Here is a 14,548-nt window from a genome sequence, read left to right on the forward strand (position 1 = left end):
TCTCAATTGATCGAGTGATTGATGAAATTTAGATAGTGTCTTTTAAGTACTTCAATACACACATTGATCTTGAAAACTTGAATAACAGTTACAGATTTAATAAATATTGAATTGTGATAGAATTCCTCGATCTAATTCTAGCAATGTTATAAATGGAATTCAAATACTATGATTGTAGAATTTCATATAACAATTTTGAAATATAAAAATTATGATACCATAATCAAGCGGTTAATTTTTGTTTGTACAACCTAATTTTTCATACTACCGTTGATGTAACAAATTTTTTATATGCGTTAATAAATAAAAAAAAACGTTCCGTAATATAATAGAAAGGTAATGGAATAGTTTACTCTTAATTTGTGACCTTTCAGGAATTCTTTCTTTTTTCGTGTATATGGATGGTGCAATTCGGCAATTTAAATCAAAACTTACTTGACCAAAAGCTTTAAAAACTGCATGAAATTAGGGAGAAGAAAAAAAATTATTATTAAAAATGGTGTGCAAAAGTATTCCATAATAGTTGGTATATATCAATTAGATTTAAGTCGGCCAGTCAATAATTCAAGTACCAACTCCACACGCAGTTTTTATAACAACGATTCTCGATTTATTTATTGAGCAAAAGCTGATGTAATCATAACAATCATCTTCCAATTTAAAACTGCATCTTTTTCAATTTGATTTCAATCTACCACTCTTGCTTCTAAACCCAAAAATTAAAGCACCAATACAAGACTTCACCAATATTTATCACCGCTATTTATCCATATTTATATCCACAACCACAAGTGCTTAATTGCGTTTACTTGTTGGAATAGGTCCATTTTTGCAGCTAAGTCCACGTATTCGAATCAACATACAAGGTTCCCCATTTGAATGGGCAAAATTGAAGAAGATCATATATAAAATTAATTTTGTACGTGCATTCACACTGATTATCTATGACCATATATACATACATTACGTGTGTGTTTATCTATATATATGTTATGATCCTCTCATCCAATTTCATAACATACTTAGTGCTACTCTCAAATAGTTACAAAAAATGGATTTTAGAAAACCCAATGGTCTCTTTAGCAACAAGAGCTTCATCTTCCAACTCCTCACTGGACCATGGTTCATGGTTTTTGCATCATTGCTAATCATGTCCACTGCAGGCACACCCTATGCCTTTGGACTATATTCCAGCGTGATCAAATCTGTGCTTGGCTACGACCAATCCACACTCAATTTGATCAGTTTTTTCAAGGACGTGGGCACCAACGTTGGTATCCTACCAGGCCTAATCAACGAGGTTACACCCCCATGGGTGGTGTTATCAACTGGTGCACTTGTGAACTTTTTGGGGTACTTCATGATATGGCTATCCGTGACAGAAAAAATAGCAAAGCCCCAAGTGTGGATGATGTGCTTGTACATCTTTCTTGCTGCAAATTCAACTGCTTTTGCCAACACTGGAGCACTCGTAACCTGCGTGAAGAACTTCCCGGAAAGCCGTGGCGTGGTGCTAGGGCTTCTAAAGGGATATGTTGGTCTCACTGGTGCTATAATCACTCAACTCTACCATGCTTTCTATGGTAATGACACGAAGTCTTTGATTTTGCTTCTAGGGTGGCTTCCTGCTGCTATATCTTTCGCTTTTCTACGTACAATAAGAATCATGAAGGTGAATAGGCAACAAAACGAGCTCCAAGTGTTCTATAATTTCCTTTATATATCACTTGGCCTTGCTGGGTTTCTAATGGTCATGATTATAGTAGAGCAAAAGGTCACGTTCACAAAGAGCGAGTATGGTGGAAGTGTAGCTGCGGTGCTGCTTTTGCTCTTTCTCCCACTTGCTGTGGTTATCATAGAAGAGCGTTATCTTTGGAAGAACAAGAATATATCATCACTTAACGATTCTTCCCAGGTGAAAGTAATCACTGAGAAGCCAAAGGCAGAAAGTACTACCGCATCTTTTGCACAATCCATTCCTGACACAACTAATATGGTCCCTGAATTGGACAAAGAAAAGCATGTTTCATGTTGGAGAAACGTGTTCAGCCCACCGGATAGAGGTGACGACTATACCATACTACAAGCACTCTTCAGCATTGACATGTTGATATTGTTCTTCTCAGCAATTTGTGGCGTTGGAGGCACTTTAACAGCAATAGATAATTTGGGACAAATGGGAACTTCGCTTGGGTACCCAACTCGAAGTATAAGCACATTTGTGTCTCTCGTGAGCATATGGAATTATCTTGGACGAGTGACCTCTGGTTTGGTCTCTGAAATACTATTGAAAAAGTACAAGTTCCCTCGGCCTCTCATGCTGACTCTAGTGCTACTATTAGCATGTGTTGGTCACCTTCTAATCGCGTTTAATCCTCCAGGTGGTCTCTATGTTGCATCGATAGTTATCGGGTTTTCTTTTGGTGCACAATGGCCGTTACTTTTTGCAATAATTTCTGAAATTTTTGGCCTGAAGTACTACTCTACTTTGTACAATTTTGGGTCAGTGGCTAGCCCAATTGGACTGTATGTACTCAACGTAAAGGTCACTGGGCATTTATATGATAAGGAAGCTAGAAAGCAGCTGGCTGCCTCAGGACAATTAAGGAATGCTGGGGAGGCTTTGAATTGTATTGGGGTTGAGTGCTTCAAATTGTCATTCATTATAATTACTGCTGTGACATTGTTTGGCTCGCTTGTTTCTCTCATTCTGGTGCTGAGGACTAGGAAGTTCTATAAGAGTGACATTTACAAGAAGTTCCGGGAGGAGGCGAAGTTGGCCGAGAGGGAGATGGCTATGGCCGGAGACCACATTGGACCCGAAAATGGTCGCTAGGCTACCAATAAAAGTCGTTAATTTTATTAGTGAAATGGAAGACTGGTTTTATTTGAGGATGAAATTAGGTTTCATAGAGTTTTTTCTTTTTAATAATTTGATGGTTAAGGATTTATACAAAAAAAAAATGATGGTTACAGTGACTTTCTTTACGAGGGAAAACATATAATATTAAGTTACAAGATTCTTGATTAAGCTTGAAAATACAGATTTGGTATAAATGGTGAGAATTTCATTGTTAGGCTTAAATTGTTCCTTATAAGAAAAAATATAATACTATGTTCTATCTTTATTTATTTTTTTGGTTGCAACTTGCAAGGTAAAAAAATGGTCTCCTGAGACGTATTAACGTTTGGGCTTGCTTAAATTACTCGGAATAAAATAAAGAGCTGGTGACTTTATTGGTTGACTTGACCAGTCTCAATACATTTGATAATGGTTACAGTGTTACACAATTGCTCTACATTTATAGTTATAAAATCGTTTAAAGAAATATGGGATAAATTTTGGGCTATTGACAAATAAACATGTTTTGAATGATCAGATTTTTATTTTTTTATTTTTTTATTTTTTGTCGAGAATACTAAGTATTTTTAATATACACACATACGAAGAGAGGAAGGAAAGTTTTTTAAAGAAACTTACAATGATGTATATTCAAAAAGGTCTGAATGATCAAAATTGACAATTTATAAAAGAACTAATAGTTTCTAATTTATATAATTTTTTTATTTTAACGTGGTAAAAGTTTTTTTTCCTCACTAATTAGGAGAATTCCTACAGCCTGTTTATTGTACCCTAATCTTTAATATATAGTGCACCGTCCCCAAGAATGTTTAAAATCCATGTGACCATTTTATTAGCATTTTTATTTCTTTTTAAATTTGATCATTGGAGAATAAGATATTTAAATTTGGAATAATGTCCATTGAAAATATAGAAAATATTAACCAGTTGAGATACAAAATTCTTTGACAACCAATTTACTGTTTTAGTTAGTTAATGTCAATCCTTTCATTATTCTTCCTAAGTTCTAATAATCCATTTGACACCGGAAGTGTTTGAAGTATTAGCTAACCTAATATGAGTTTAAAAAGCCCAACTAAGATGACTTTTAGGCCCAATGAATAAGTCCCCTTTTTTTTTAATCAATTTTTTCCTCCGATTTAGATGATATTTAAAGATTAAGAAGTCATTTTGTCCAAGGAATCAAATAACATTTAATTAGAATTTTCTAGGAAATATTACAGCCTCTCATTTCAGCTTCTGGATAAGGCAGAAAAGCCCTTTACTAGTTTTACTAGTTTCTATGAGTCCAATTTGACTCAATCTTGAAAATGTAATGTTTTGAATGCTATTTTTTTTCCCCTATGCTTAGAGGGCTATACTAAATACAATATAAGTTATTTAGCTGGAATGTTATTTTTGTTTTACTATGCTTAAAGTGTTATTCTAAGTACCATATAAGTTATTTGGTGGATGTTTTGAATGTTATTTTTTTCCTATGCTTAAAGGACTGTTCCAAGTAGGGATGGCAATGGGGTGGGGCGGGGCCCGAATGATGGAATCTTCATCTCCACTTCGCATGGTTTTGTCTTGTCCCATTCTTGTCCCGCTCCGCATGATGGGAAAAACTTTCTCATCCCATCCCTGCCTCTTGGAGCCCCGCGAACTCCCGCCCCACCCTGTAAAACTCTACTTTTTGTTAATTTGCCCTACAATTAGTACAATTTTCACTACAACAAAAGTGGACTATAGTGACGAAACATTTCGTCACAATATGTCCTTATTTCGTCACTGAATACGTATGGTGACGAAACAACATTCGTCACCTAAGCTCCGTCACAAAATGTATTGGTGATGAAAATGTTTCGTCACCAATAAAAAAATGATAGGTGACGAAATTTTTTCGTCACCAACAAAAAATGATAGGTGACGAAAGCTTTTCGTCACCTAATATTTTCGTCACTAAACCTTATTTTTAGTGACGGAATATTTCGTCACCAAATGTATTTTTTTTCCCAATTTCAATAGATTAGGTGACGAAGTTTTGCGTCACCGATTGTTTTTTTTTTCTTTTTAATTTCAATAGATCAGGTGACGAATTATTTCATCACCAATTTCTGTTTATAGTCAGATATGGCGACGAAAATTATCGTCACCAATTTTATTTTTTTATTAATATTCTTTACATTTACTTGTCATTACATTAACCTATTCATTTTTAACCAAATCCATATAAAAAAAATTCATTCATTTCTAACCAAATCCATAAAAAAAACATCCATAAAATCTAAAAATGCAATAAAGATGTTCACAAAATAATTACAACCATTTATATACAAATGATGTCTTCGCTTCCAAACTTTACAGAAAATTATTTGAGTTCAAGTAGTCCCACAAAAGCTATCTTTTTGCCACCAATCCCATATCTGCACAAGCATAAAGGAAAATACATCAATAGCAAACTAGACTGCAAACCTATATCCCTGATAAGATGTACTACAACAACAAAAAAAAGATTATTATTAGTAAGACAATGCAAAAAATGTCCACAGAATACCCAATAACAAACTAGACAAAATAATCATAATGCAACATCATATGAAGCCAAACTATCAAAGAAAGAAGACCCACAACATTCTCATCAAATAAAAACCCAACCCACATTACAAACCATGGAGAAATCATAAAGAATGCAGAAAAATCCCAATTTAAAACAAAACAAATAAAAAGAAATCCAAAACAAAAATCCAACCACCATCATAAACACAAACCCAACCACCACAACAAAAAAAAAATCTAGCAAACACTATTAAAAAAAAAAAAAAACTAGACACCACCATTAAAAAAACCACAGCCACCACCATAAACAAAAAACTCACTACCACCATTAAACAAAAACTCAGCCACCACCATTAATACAAAAACCCAGCCACTACCATAAACAAAAAACCCACACATCACAATAATCAATAAACTCAGCAACATACATAAACAAAATTCCCACCACAACTATTTTTAAAAAAACAAAACAAAACAAAACCACCACCATTAACACAAAAACCCAGCCACTACCATAAACAAAAAACCCAACCACCACCATTAAACAGAAAGCACAATCACCGCCATTAACACAAAAATCCAGTCACTACCATAAACAAAAAACCCACCACCAACATTAAACAAAAAACTCAATCACCACCATAAACAAAAAACCCACCACCACCATTAAACAAAAAACATGGTCACCACTATTAACACAAAAAACACAGTCACTACCATAAACAAAGAACGCAGTCATCACAATAAGCAAATAACTAACCAATAATAGTTTTAGATCTATAATAGTTCATTCACACCCCTCAAAACCTCCAAGCATTTTGACAATAATTTTCTTCATGTACACGTTTCATATGCCCCATGCTCATTTACTAGCACGACACACTAGCATATTCTAAATGAGCAAAGGGATCCATTAGCCATCATCACAAGCGATAGATTGAAATGAATAAAAATCATTAAACCCAAATCCAGTTACTAAAAATTGCATCAATTACCCCCATTTTCCCAAAAGAAAATGCACAAGTGCTATGTGGTACAAACTAGAAGCATTCAAGTTACCAAAAAAGCTTACGAATAAAAGAATATACTACTATACTATTCATTGAAATAAATGTTTGACTAAAGACTAACCTACAAGAAGGCAGTCTATGATTCTACATTAAAACTCAAACAATGAAAAAGTGGCAAATCCCCAATATTTATGCTTTATTTGTTAAAATTTTCAAGGCCAACAACAAAAACTTAAAATACCCAGATCCATTCCAGAATATCCAATTAATTTCTACTTATGATCAAAGTAACAAAAACAGTTACCCAGTTTGAAAGATCTAATGCAGCACTTTCAACCACCAACAAAAATCACATATCTGAGAGAGAGGATCGATGAGAGAGAGAGCTTACCGGTTTTTTTGGGAGGCTAAGAGGCGTGGGTCTGTATGTGGGAGGAGAAAGAGAGCATCAGTGTTTTGTTTACACAAATAAAAAATAAAGAAAAAAATTTTAGAACGCGCCTGAAAATTTGGCACCGCGCAAAAAGAAATTAAAAAATTTGAGAGATATTATCTCCACAATATTTTTATCATAATTTCACAACAAATTATAGGTGGTTAGTTGTTATTGGTTTAAATTTTAATATAACACTAAAATTACTTTTTTGTCCTAACATAACAACCAATAACAACTTACTACTTAAGATTTGTTATAAAAATATTGTAAAAATATTGTGAAAATACCATTTCTATTTGAATTTGGAAGAGAAGAGACCACGACGAAGCATGACCACAGTATTGCTTGAGTTTCTTGAAATGAACTTCTGCTGCAGAAATACGGAAAGAGACAAACAAATCAAAAGTTACAAAACAACTGAACCTTTAAAAATGGTGTGCTCTATACACAACAAAACAATGAGAGCCACACCTTTTTATTTTTAGTTATTAATCTAGAATAAATGAGAACCACATGCTATGACTTTACTTTTAGCATTTGTTTTATTTATTTATTTTAGAAAGGGCTTTTGTTTTACTTGACATAGTTTAAGGTCTGTACATTGTAGATGGTACAATTACAACTTCTTTGTCCTCAAAAGCATTATTATATACTATATTATACTACTCTATGTTAAAAGTCACGTGAATTTTTTTTTTCTTTTCCTTTTCCTTTTTGTGATAATTATGGTTAGAAAAAAATAGTAATTTTAATTAATTAAGTGAATAAACTTAAAAAATTACTTAATTTTTATATAGCATTAATTAATTCATTATATATAAAATATTTTTTTTATTTTTATGATTACAATTAAACATGTGATTGTCCATTCCAAGAAAAATTAATTGCTTGATGACATGCCTATTAATCTTTAATCACTTTGAAATTTTCTAAGTGTGAAAAATATATGAAGATAATATAATCTAACGGTAGATTTTTAAAAATTCACATTGAATTAAAAAGTATAAAGTTGGGTTCAAGTTACAACTGATCTAACTCTAAAAAATGTTACACCACCAAATAAATTATTATTTAATGCAAATTTTGAAAATCCAACCGTTGGATAACATGTTCTATATGTTCTTAACATGCATGCCAATTTTTATGCCAATCGGATGTAATTTACCATTTTATCTGTAACTCATCTTTTATGTGTTATTTCAAACTACAAAAACTTGAATTCAAACAATTGATTGATGACATACCTATTAATCTTTGATAACCTTGAAATTTTGAAGCATGAAAATATTTGAAGATAATGTAATCTAACGGTAGACTCATCAAAATTCACAACGAATTAGGAATATAGGGTTGGATTCGAGTTACACTCGACGTAACTCTAAAAATGTTACACTACCCAATAACTTATTATTGAATTCATATTTTGAAAATTCAACCGTTGGATTACATTATCTATATGATCTTAACATTCATGCCAATTTTCATGACAATCGGATGTAATTAACCATTTGATCTATAAACTCATCTTTTAGGCATTATTTTAAATTACAAACACTTGAATCTAGACAATAAATTGATGACAAGGCTATTAATCTTTTATCGCCTTGACATTTTGTAAGCATGGAAAATATAAAGATAGTGTAATCTAACCGTAGATTTGTCAAAATTCACATCGAATTAAGAAATATAGGGTTGGGTTCAAGTTACACCTGATATAATTCTAAAAAATGTTACAAGACCCAATAACTTATTATTAAATTCACATTTTGAAAATCCAACCGTTGGATTACATGTACTATATGGTATTAACACGCATGCCAATTTTCATGTCAATCGGATGTAATTTACCATTTGATCTATAAACTAATATTTTATGCATTATTTTAAACTACTGAAACTTGAATCTAGAAAATTGATTGATGGCATGACTATTAATTTCTTATCACCTTGAAATTTTGTAAGCATGAAAAATATATGAAGATAGTGTAATCTAACGGTAAATTTGTCAAAATTCACATCGAATTAAAAAATATAGGGTTGGGTTCGATTTACACCTGAAGTGACTCTAAAAAATGTTACACCACCCAATAACTTATTATTTAATTCATAATTTGAAAATTCAACCGTTGGATTACATGTTCTATATGGTCTTAATATGCATGCCAATTTTCACGCCAATCGGATGTAATTTACCATTTGATCTATAAACCATCTTTTATACATTATTTTAAACTACTAAAACTTGAATCTAGACAATTGATTGATGACATGACTATTACTCTTTTATCACCTTGAAATTTTGTAAGCATGAAAAATTTATGAAGATAGTATAATCTAACGGTAGATTTGTCAAAATTCACATCGAATTAAGAAATATAGAGTTGGGTTCGAGTTACACCTGACATAACTCTAAAAAATGTTACACCACCTAATAACTTATTATTGAATTCAAATTTTGAAAATCCAACCATTGGATTACTTTTACTATATGGTATTAACATGCATGCCAATTTTCATGCCAATCAGATGTAATTTACCATTTGATCTATAAACTCATATTTTATTCATTATTTTAAACAACTAAAACTTGAATCTAAACAATTGATTGATGACATGGCTATTAATCTTTGATCACCTTGAAATTTTGTAAGCATGGACAATATATGAAGATAATGTAATCTAACGGTAGAATTGTCAAAATTCACATCGAATTAAGAAATATATGGTTGGGTTCAATTACACCTGACATAATTCTAAAAAATGTTCCACCACCGAATAACTTATTTTTGAATTCATATTTTGAAAATCCAACCGTTGGATTACATGTTCTATATGGTCTTAACATGCATGTCAATTTTCATGCCAATTTGATGTAATTTACCATTTGATCTATAAACTCATATTTTTTGAATTATTTTAAACTACTAAAACTTGAATCTAGACAATTGATTGATGACATGACTATTAATCTGTGATCACCTTGAAAATTTGTAAGCATGAAAAATATATGAAGATAATGTAATCTAACGGTAGATTTGTCAAAATTCACATCGAATTAAGAAATATAGAGTTTGGTTCGAATTACACCTGACATAACTCTAAAAATGTTACACCACCTAATAACTTATTATTGAATTCAAAATTTTAAAATCCAACCGTTGGATTACTTGTAATATATGGTATTAACATGCATGCCAATTTGCATGCCAATCAGATGTAATTTACCATTTAATCTATAAACTCATATTTTATGCATTATTTTAAACAACTAAAACTTGAATCTAAACAATTGATTGATGACATGGCTATTAATCTTTGATCACCTTGAACTTTTGTAAACATGGACAATATATGACAATAATGTAATCTAACGGTGGAATTGTCAAAATTCACATCGAATTAAGAAATATATGGTTGGGTTCAATTACACCTGACGTAACTCTAAAAAATGTTCCATCACCAAATAACTTATTTTTGAATTCATATTTTGAAAATCCAACCATTGGATTACATGTTCTATATGGTCTTAACATGCATGTCAATTTTCATGCCAATTTGATGTAATTTACCATTTGATCTCTAAACTCATATTTTTTGAATTATTTTAAACTACTAAAACTTGAATCTAGACAATTGATTGATGACATAACTATTAATCTATGATCACCTTGAAATTTTGTAACCATAATAAATATATGAAGATAATGTAATCTAATAGTAGATTTGTCAATATTAACATCGAATTAAGAAATATAGGGTTGAGTTCGAGTTACACCTGACATAACTCTAAAAAATGTTACACCACCAAATAATTTATTATTTAATTTATAATTTGAAAATCCAACCGTTGGATTACATGTTCTATATGCTATGAACATGCATGCCAATTTTCATGCCAATCAGGTGTAATTTGTTATTTGATCTTTAAACTCATCTTTTAAGTGTTATTATAAACTACAAAAATTTGAATTTAGGCAATTGATTGATGACATGCCTATTAATGTTTGATTACCTTTAAAATTTGTGAGCGTGAAAAACATATGAAGATAATGTAATCTAATGGTAGATTTGTCAAAATTCACATTGAATTAAGAAATATGGATCGTGTTTAGGTTACATTTGATGTAACTCTAAATAATGTTACACTACCCAAGAACTTATTATTAAATTCATATTTTGAAAATCCAACCGTTGGATTACATTTTCTATATGTTCTTAAAATGCATGCCAATTTTCATGCCAATCAAGTGTAATTTGTGATCTAATCTTTAAACTCATCTATTATGCGTTAGTTTAAACTACAAAAACTTAAATTTAGACAATTGATTGATGACATGCCTATTAATTTTTGATCACCTTGAAATTTTGTAAGCATGAAAAACATATGAAGATAACATAATCTGACGGTAGATTTGTCAAAATTCACATTGAATTAAGAAATATAGGTCTGGGTTCAATTTATACTTGGTGTAACTCTAGAAAGTGTTACACCACCCAATAAATTATTATTGAATTCATATTTTGAAAATCCAACCGTTGAATTACATGTTCTATATATTCTTAACATGCATGTCAATTTTCATTCCAATCAGGTGTAATTTACCATTTGACTTTAAACTCATCTATTATGTGTTATTTTAAACGACAAAAACTTGAAACCTAGAAAACAATTGATTGATGACATGCCTATTAATCTTTGATCACCTTTAAAATTTGTGAACATGAAAAAAATATGAAGATAATGTAATCTAACTGTAAATTTGTCAAAATTCACATTGAATTAAGAAATATAGGGCTAGGTTTAAGTTACACCTAATGTAACTCTAAAAAATGTTACACCACCCAATAACTTATTATTGAATTCATATTTTGGAAATCCAACTGTTAGATTACATTCTATATATGTTCTGAATATGCATGCCAATGTTCATGCCAATCGGGAGTAATTTGCCATTTGATCTTTAAACTCATCTTTTATGCGTTATTTTAAACTACAAAAGCTTGAATTTAGACAATTGATTGATGACATGCCTAATCTTTAATCACCTTGAAATTTTGTAAGCATGAAAAACATATGAAGATAATGTAATCTAACGGTAGATTTGTCGAAATTCACATTGAATTAAGAAATATAAGTCTGGGTTCAAGTTACACCTGATGTAATTCTAAAAATATTACACCACACAATAACTTATTATTGAATTCATATTTTGAAAATTCAACCGTTGGATTATATGTTCTTTATGTTCTTAACATGCACGTCAATTTTCCCCGCCAATCAAAGCGTAATTTACACATCATTATCCATTTAACTAATTAAATTTAACCTAAAACCTAACTCAACCAAATTATTATAGGTAAACTCCAACCCACTCAATTACCCAATTATCAAAATTACCAAATTGCCTCTAAAGCTTGCAAATTACCAAATTGCCGACATGTACCCTAATCCTAAAAAATGACCAAAATACCTCTAAAATCATAAAATTACCAAAATACCCCTAAAACTTAAAACATTACCAAAATATCCCCCGAAACTAAAAAAATACCAAAATTCACCCTAAAGCTAAGAAATAATTGAAATACCCCTGGAACCTTCAAAATGACCAAAATACCCCCCGAAACTTAAAAATGACAAAAATACGTCCTAAATCTAAGAAATGACCGAAATACTCTCCAAAACTTAAACATTACCAAAATACCCATGAAACCTAAAAATGACCAAAAATACCCTTGAAATATGAAAATTACCAAAATACCCCCCTAAATCTAAAAAAGAACCGAAGATACCCTCGAAACCCAATAAAATGACCAAAATACCCCCTAAACCTAAAAAATGACCAAAATAGCCAGAAATTATAAAAATGAGTATTTTTGTCATTTAGGGGTATTTTGGTCATTTTTAGGTTTGAGGGCATTTCGATCATCTTTTAGGTTTAGGGTGTATTTTTATCATCGTATGGGTTTTAGGGCTATTTTTGTCATTTTATAGGTTTCAGGGGTATTTTGGTAATTTTTAAAGTTTTGGGGGGGTATTTTGGTCATTTTTTAAGGATTAGGAGTATTTTGGTAATTTTAAAGCATTAAGGCTATTTTGGTCAGTTTTTAGGTTTCAAAGTTATTTTGGTTATTTTTTGGGTTTAGGGGTTATTTTGATAATTTTTTGTTTTGGGGGTATTTTGGCCAAATTTTAGGTTTCGAGGGGTAATTTTTTAGGTTTTGTGTGTACTTTGGTCATTTTTTAGGATTAGAGGATTTCGGTCATTTATGAGGTTTAGGGGATATTTTGGTAATTTTTAGTGATTTTTGAGCATATTTGGTGTTTTAGGGGTATTTTGGTCATTTTGAGGTTATTTTATGGGTATTTTGCTCATTTTAGAGATTTAGAGATATTTTGGTCATTTTAGTGGGTTTTTAGCATAATTGGTGATTTTAGAGATTGTAGGAATATTTTGGTCATTTTAAAGGTTTCATGGGTATTTTGCTTATTTTAGAGATTTTGAGGATATTTTAGTCATTTTAGTGGTTTTTGAACATATTTGTTGATTTTATAAAAATTAGCTTTGGGTGGGTTATAAATATCTATGGATAAACAAACCGGGTATATATGGGTATACCGTATAACAATGGCAATCCTTAATTATTTGTAAACAATAGGTGACAAACACTTATTTTGTCACCAAAAATACCTCCATCTTAATATTGGATGATGAATTTGGAATTTCATCACCTCTAGTTAGTCTTTGGTTAAACAATAGGTGACAAAAATTTATTTCGTCACCAAAAACACCTACATCCTAATATTGGGTGACAAATTTAAAATTTTGTCACCTTTGGTAAGTCTTTGGTGACGTGAATATTTCGTCACCCTAGGTTTGCATTTTTTTATGACCTATAGTGACAAAATAAATATTTCGTCACCAATTTGTACATCTTTGGTGACAAAATATTGATTTCGTCACCAATTGGTACATCTTTGGTGACGAAATATTGATTTCGTCACCCATTTTAATATTTTTATAGTATTTGGTGACGAATTCTTCTTTTCCTCACTAAATGTTATCATTCGGTGACGAAATTGTTTATCCTCACTAGATTTCGTCACCATAGCCCACTTTTGTTGTAGTGTTTTTTAACGAAATATATTTCATTAATAAAAATATACTTGAAATTACAACTAAATTTATCCTATTAAATCAAATCAATTTTTAGGAAAAATTGAATAATATATCCAAGCGTTTAACAAGACAATCACAAAAAAAAAAAAAAAACTCATAGTATAACACATAACAAAATAAAGGCAAATAACCACATTGGGTAAATAAGCTAATATTGATATGTTATTTAAATAGTAGGATTTTAAAGTATAAAAAATTTACAATTATAACCCTTAGCAACTCGGGCGGGGCGGGGTGGGTCTAAAAAGTCTAAACCCATCCCCGCCTCGCCCCATGATGCGGGGCTAAAATCTTGTCCCATCCCCGCCTCATCATCTTTGCGGGGTAAGGAAAACCCGCGCGGGACGAAGCAGGGGAGGGGCGGGTTAAGCGGGGTGGGGCAAAATTGTCATCCCTAATTCCAAGTACTATATATGTATTTAAGTTATTTGGCTGGAATGCTATTTTTGTTTTCCTATGCTTAGAGGGCTATTCTAAGTACTATATAAGTCATTTGGTGGATTTTATTGAGTGGTGGATTTTA

At 31.3% G+C, this 14,548-nt stretch overlaps 1 protein-coding gene and 1 long non-coding RNA gene across 2 annotated transcripts; one reads left to right on the plus strand and one right to left on the minus strand.

Moving 5' to 3' along the window:
- Positions 1–1,007: 1,007 nt before the first annotated feature.
- Positions 1,008–3,132, plus strand: LOC142638505 (protein NUCLEAR FUSION DEFECTIVE 4-like). The gene has a single exon (XM_075812535.1). It carries the CDS (start codon positions 1,052–1,054, stop codon positions 2,834–2,836), a length of 1,785 nt encoding a protein of 594 aa, XP_075668650.1. The 5' UTR covers positions 1,008–1,051; the 3' UTR covers positions 2,837–3,132.
- A 1,824-nt stretch (positions 3,133–4,956) lies between these two features.
- Positions 4,957–7,212, minus strand: LOC142638095 (uncharacterized). The gene is made up of 3 exons (XR_012844975.1): positions 7,166–7,212; positions 6,803–6,833; positions 4,957–5,268 (listed from the first exon to the last, which is right to left on the minus strand). It is a non-coding gene; the product is annotated as an uncharacterized LOC142638095 (long non-coding RNA).
- Positions 7,213–14,548: the final 7,336 nt, after the last annotated feature.

The sequence above is a fragment of the Castanea sativa genome, chromosome 6, assembly GCF_040712315.1.
Source record: "Castanea sativa cultivar Marrone di Chiusa Pesio chromosome 6, ASM4071231v1".
NCBI lineage: Eukaryota > Viridiplantae > Streptophyta > Magnoliopsida > Fagales > Fagaceae > Castanea > Castanea sativa.

Excerpts from the sequence above, each read along its gene's own strand:
- LOC142638505 (XM_075812535.1), top strand. The coding sequence starts at position 1,052 with ATGGATTTTAGAAAACCCAATGGTCTCTTTAGCAACAAGAGCTTCATC.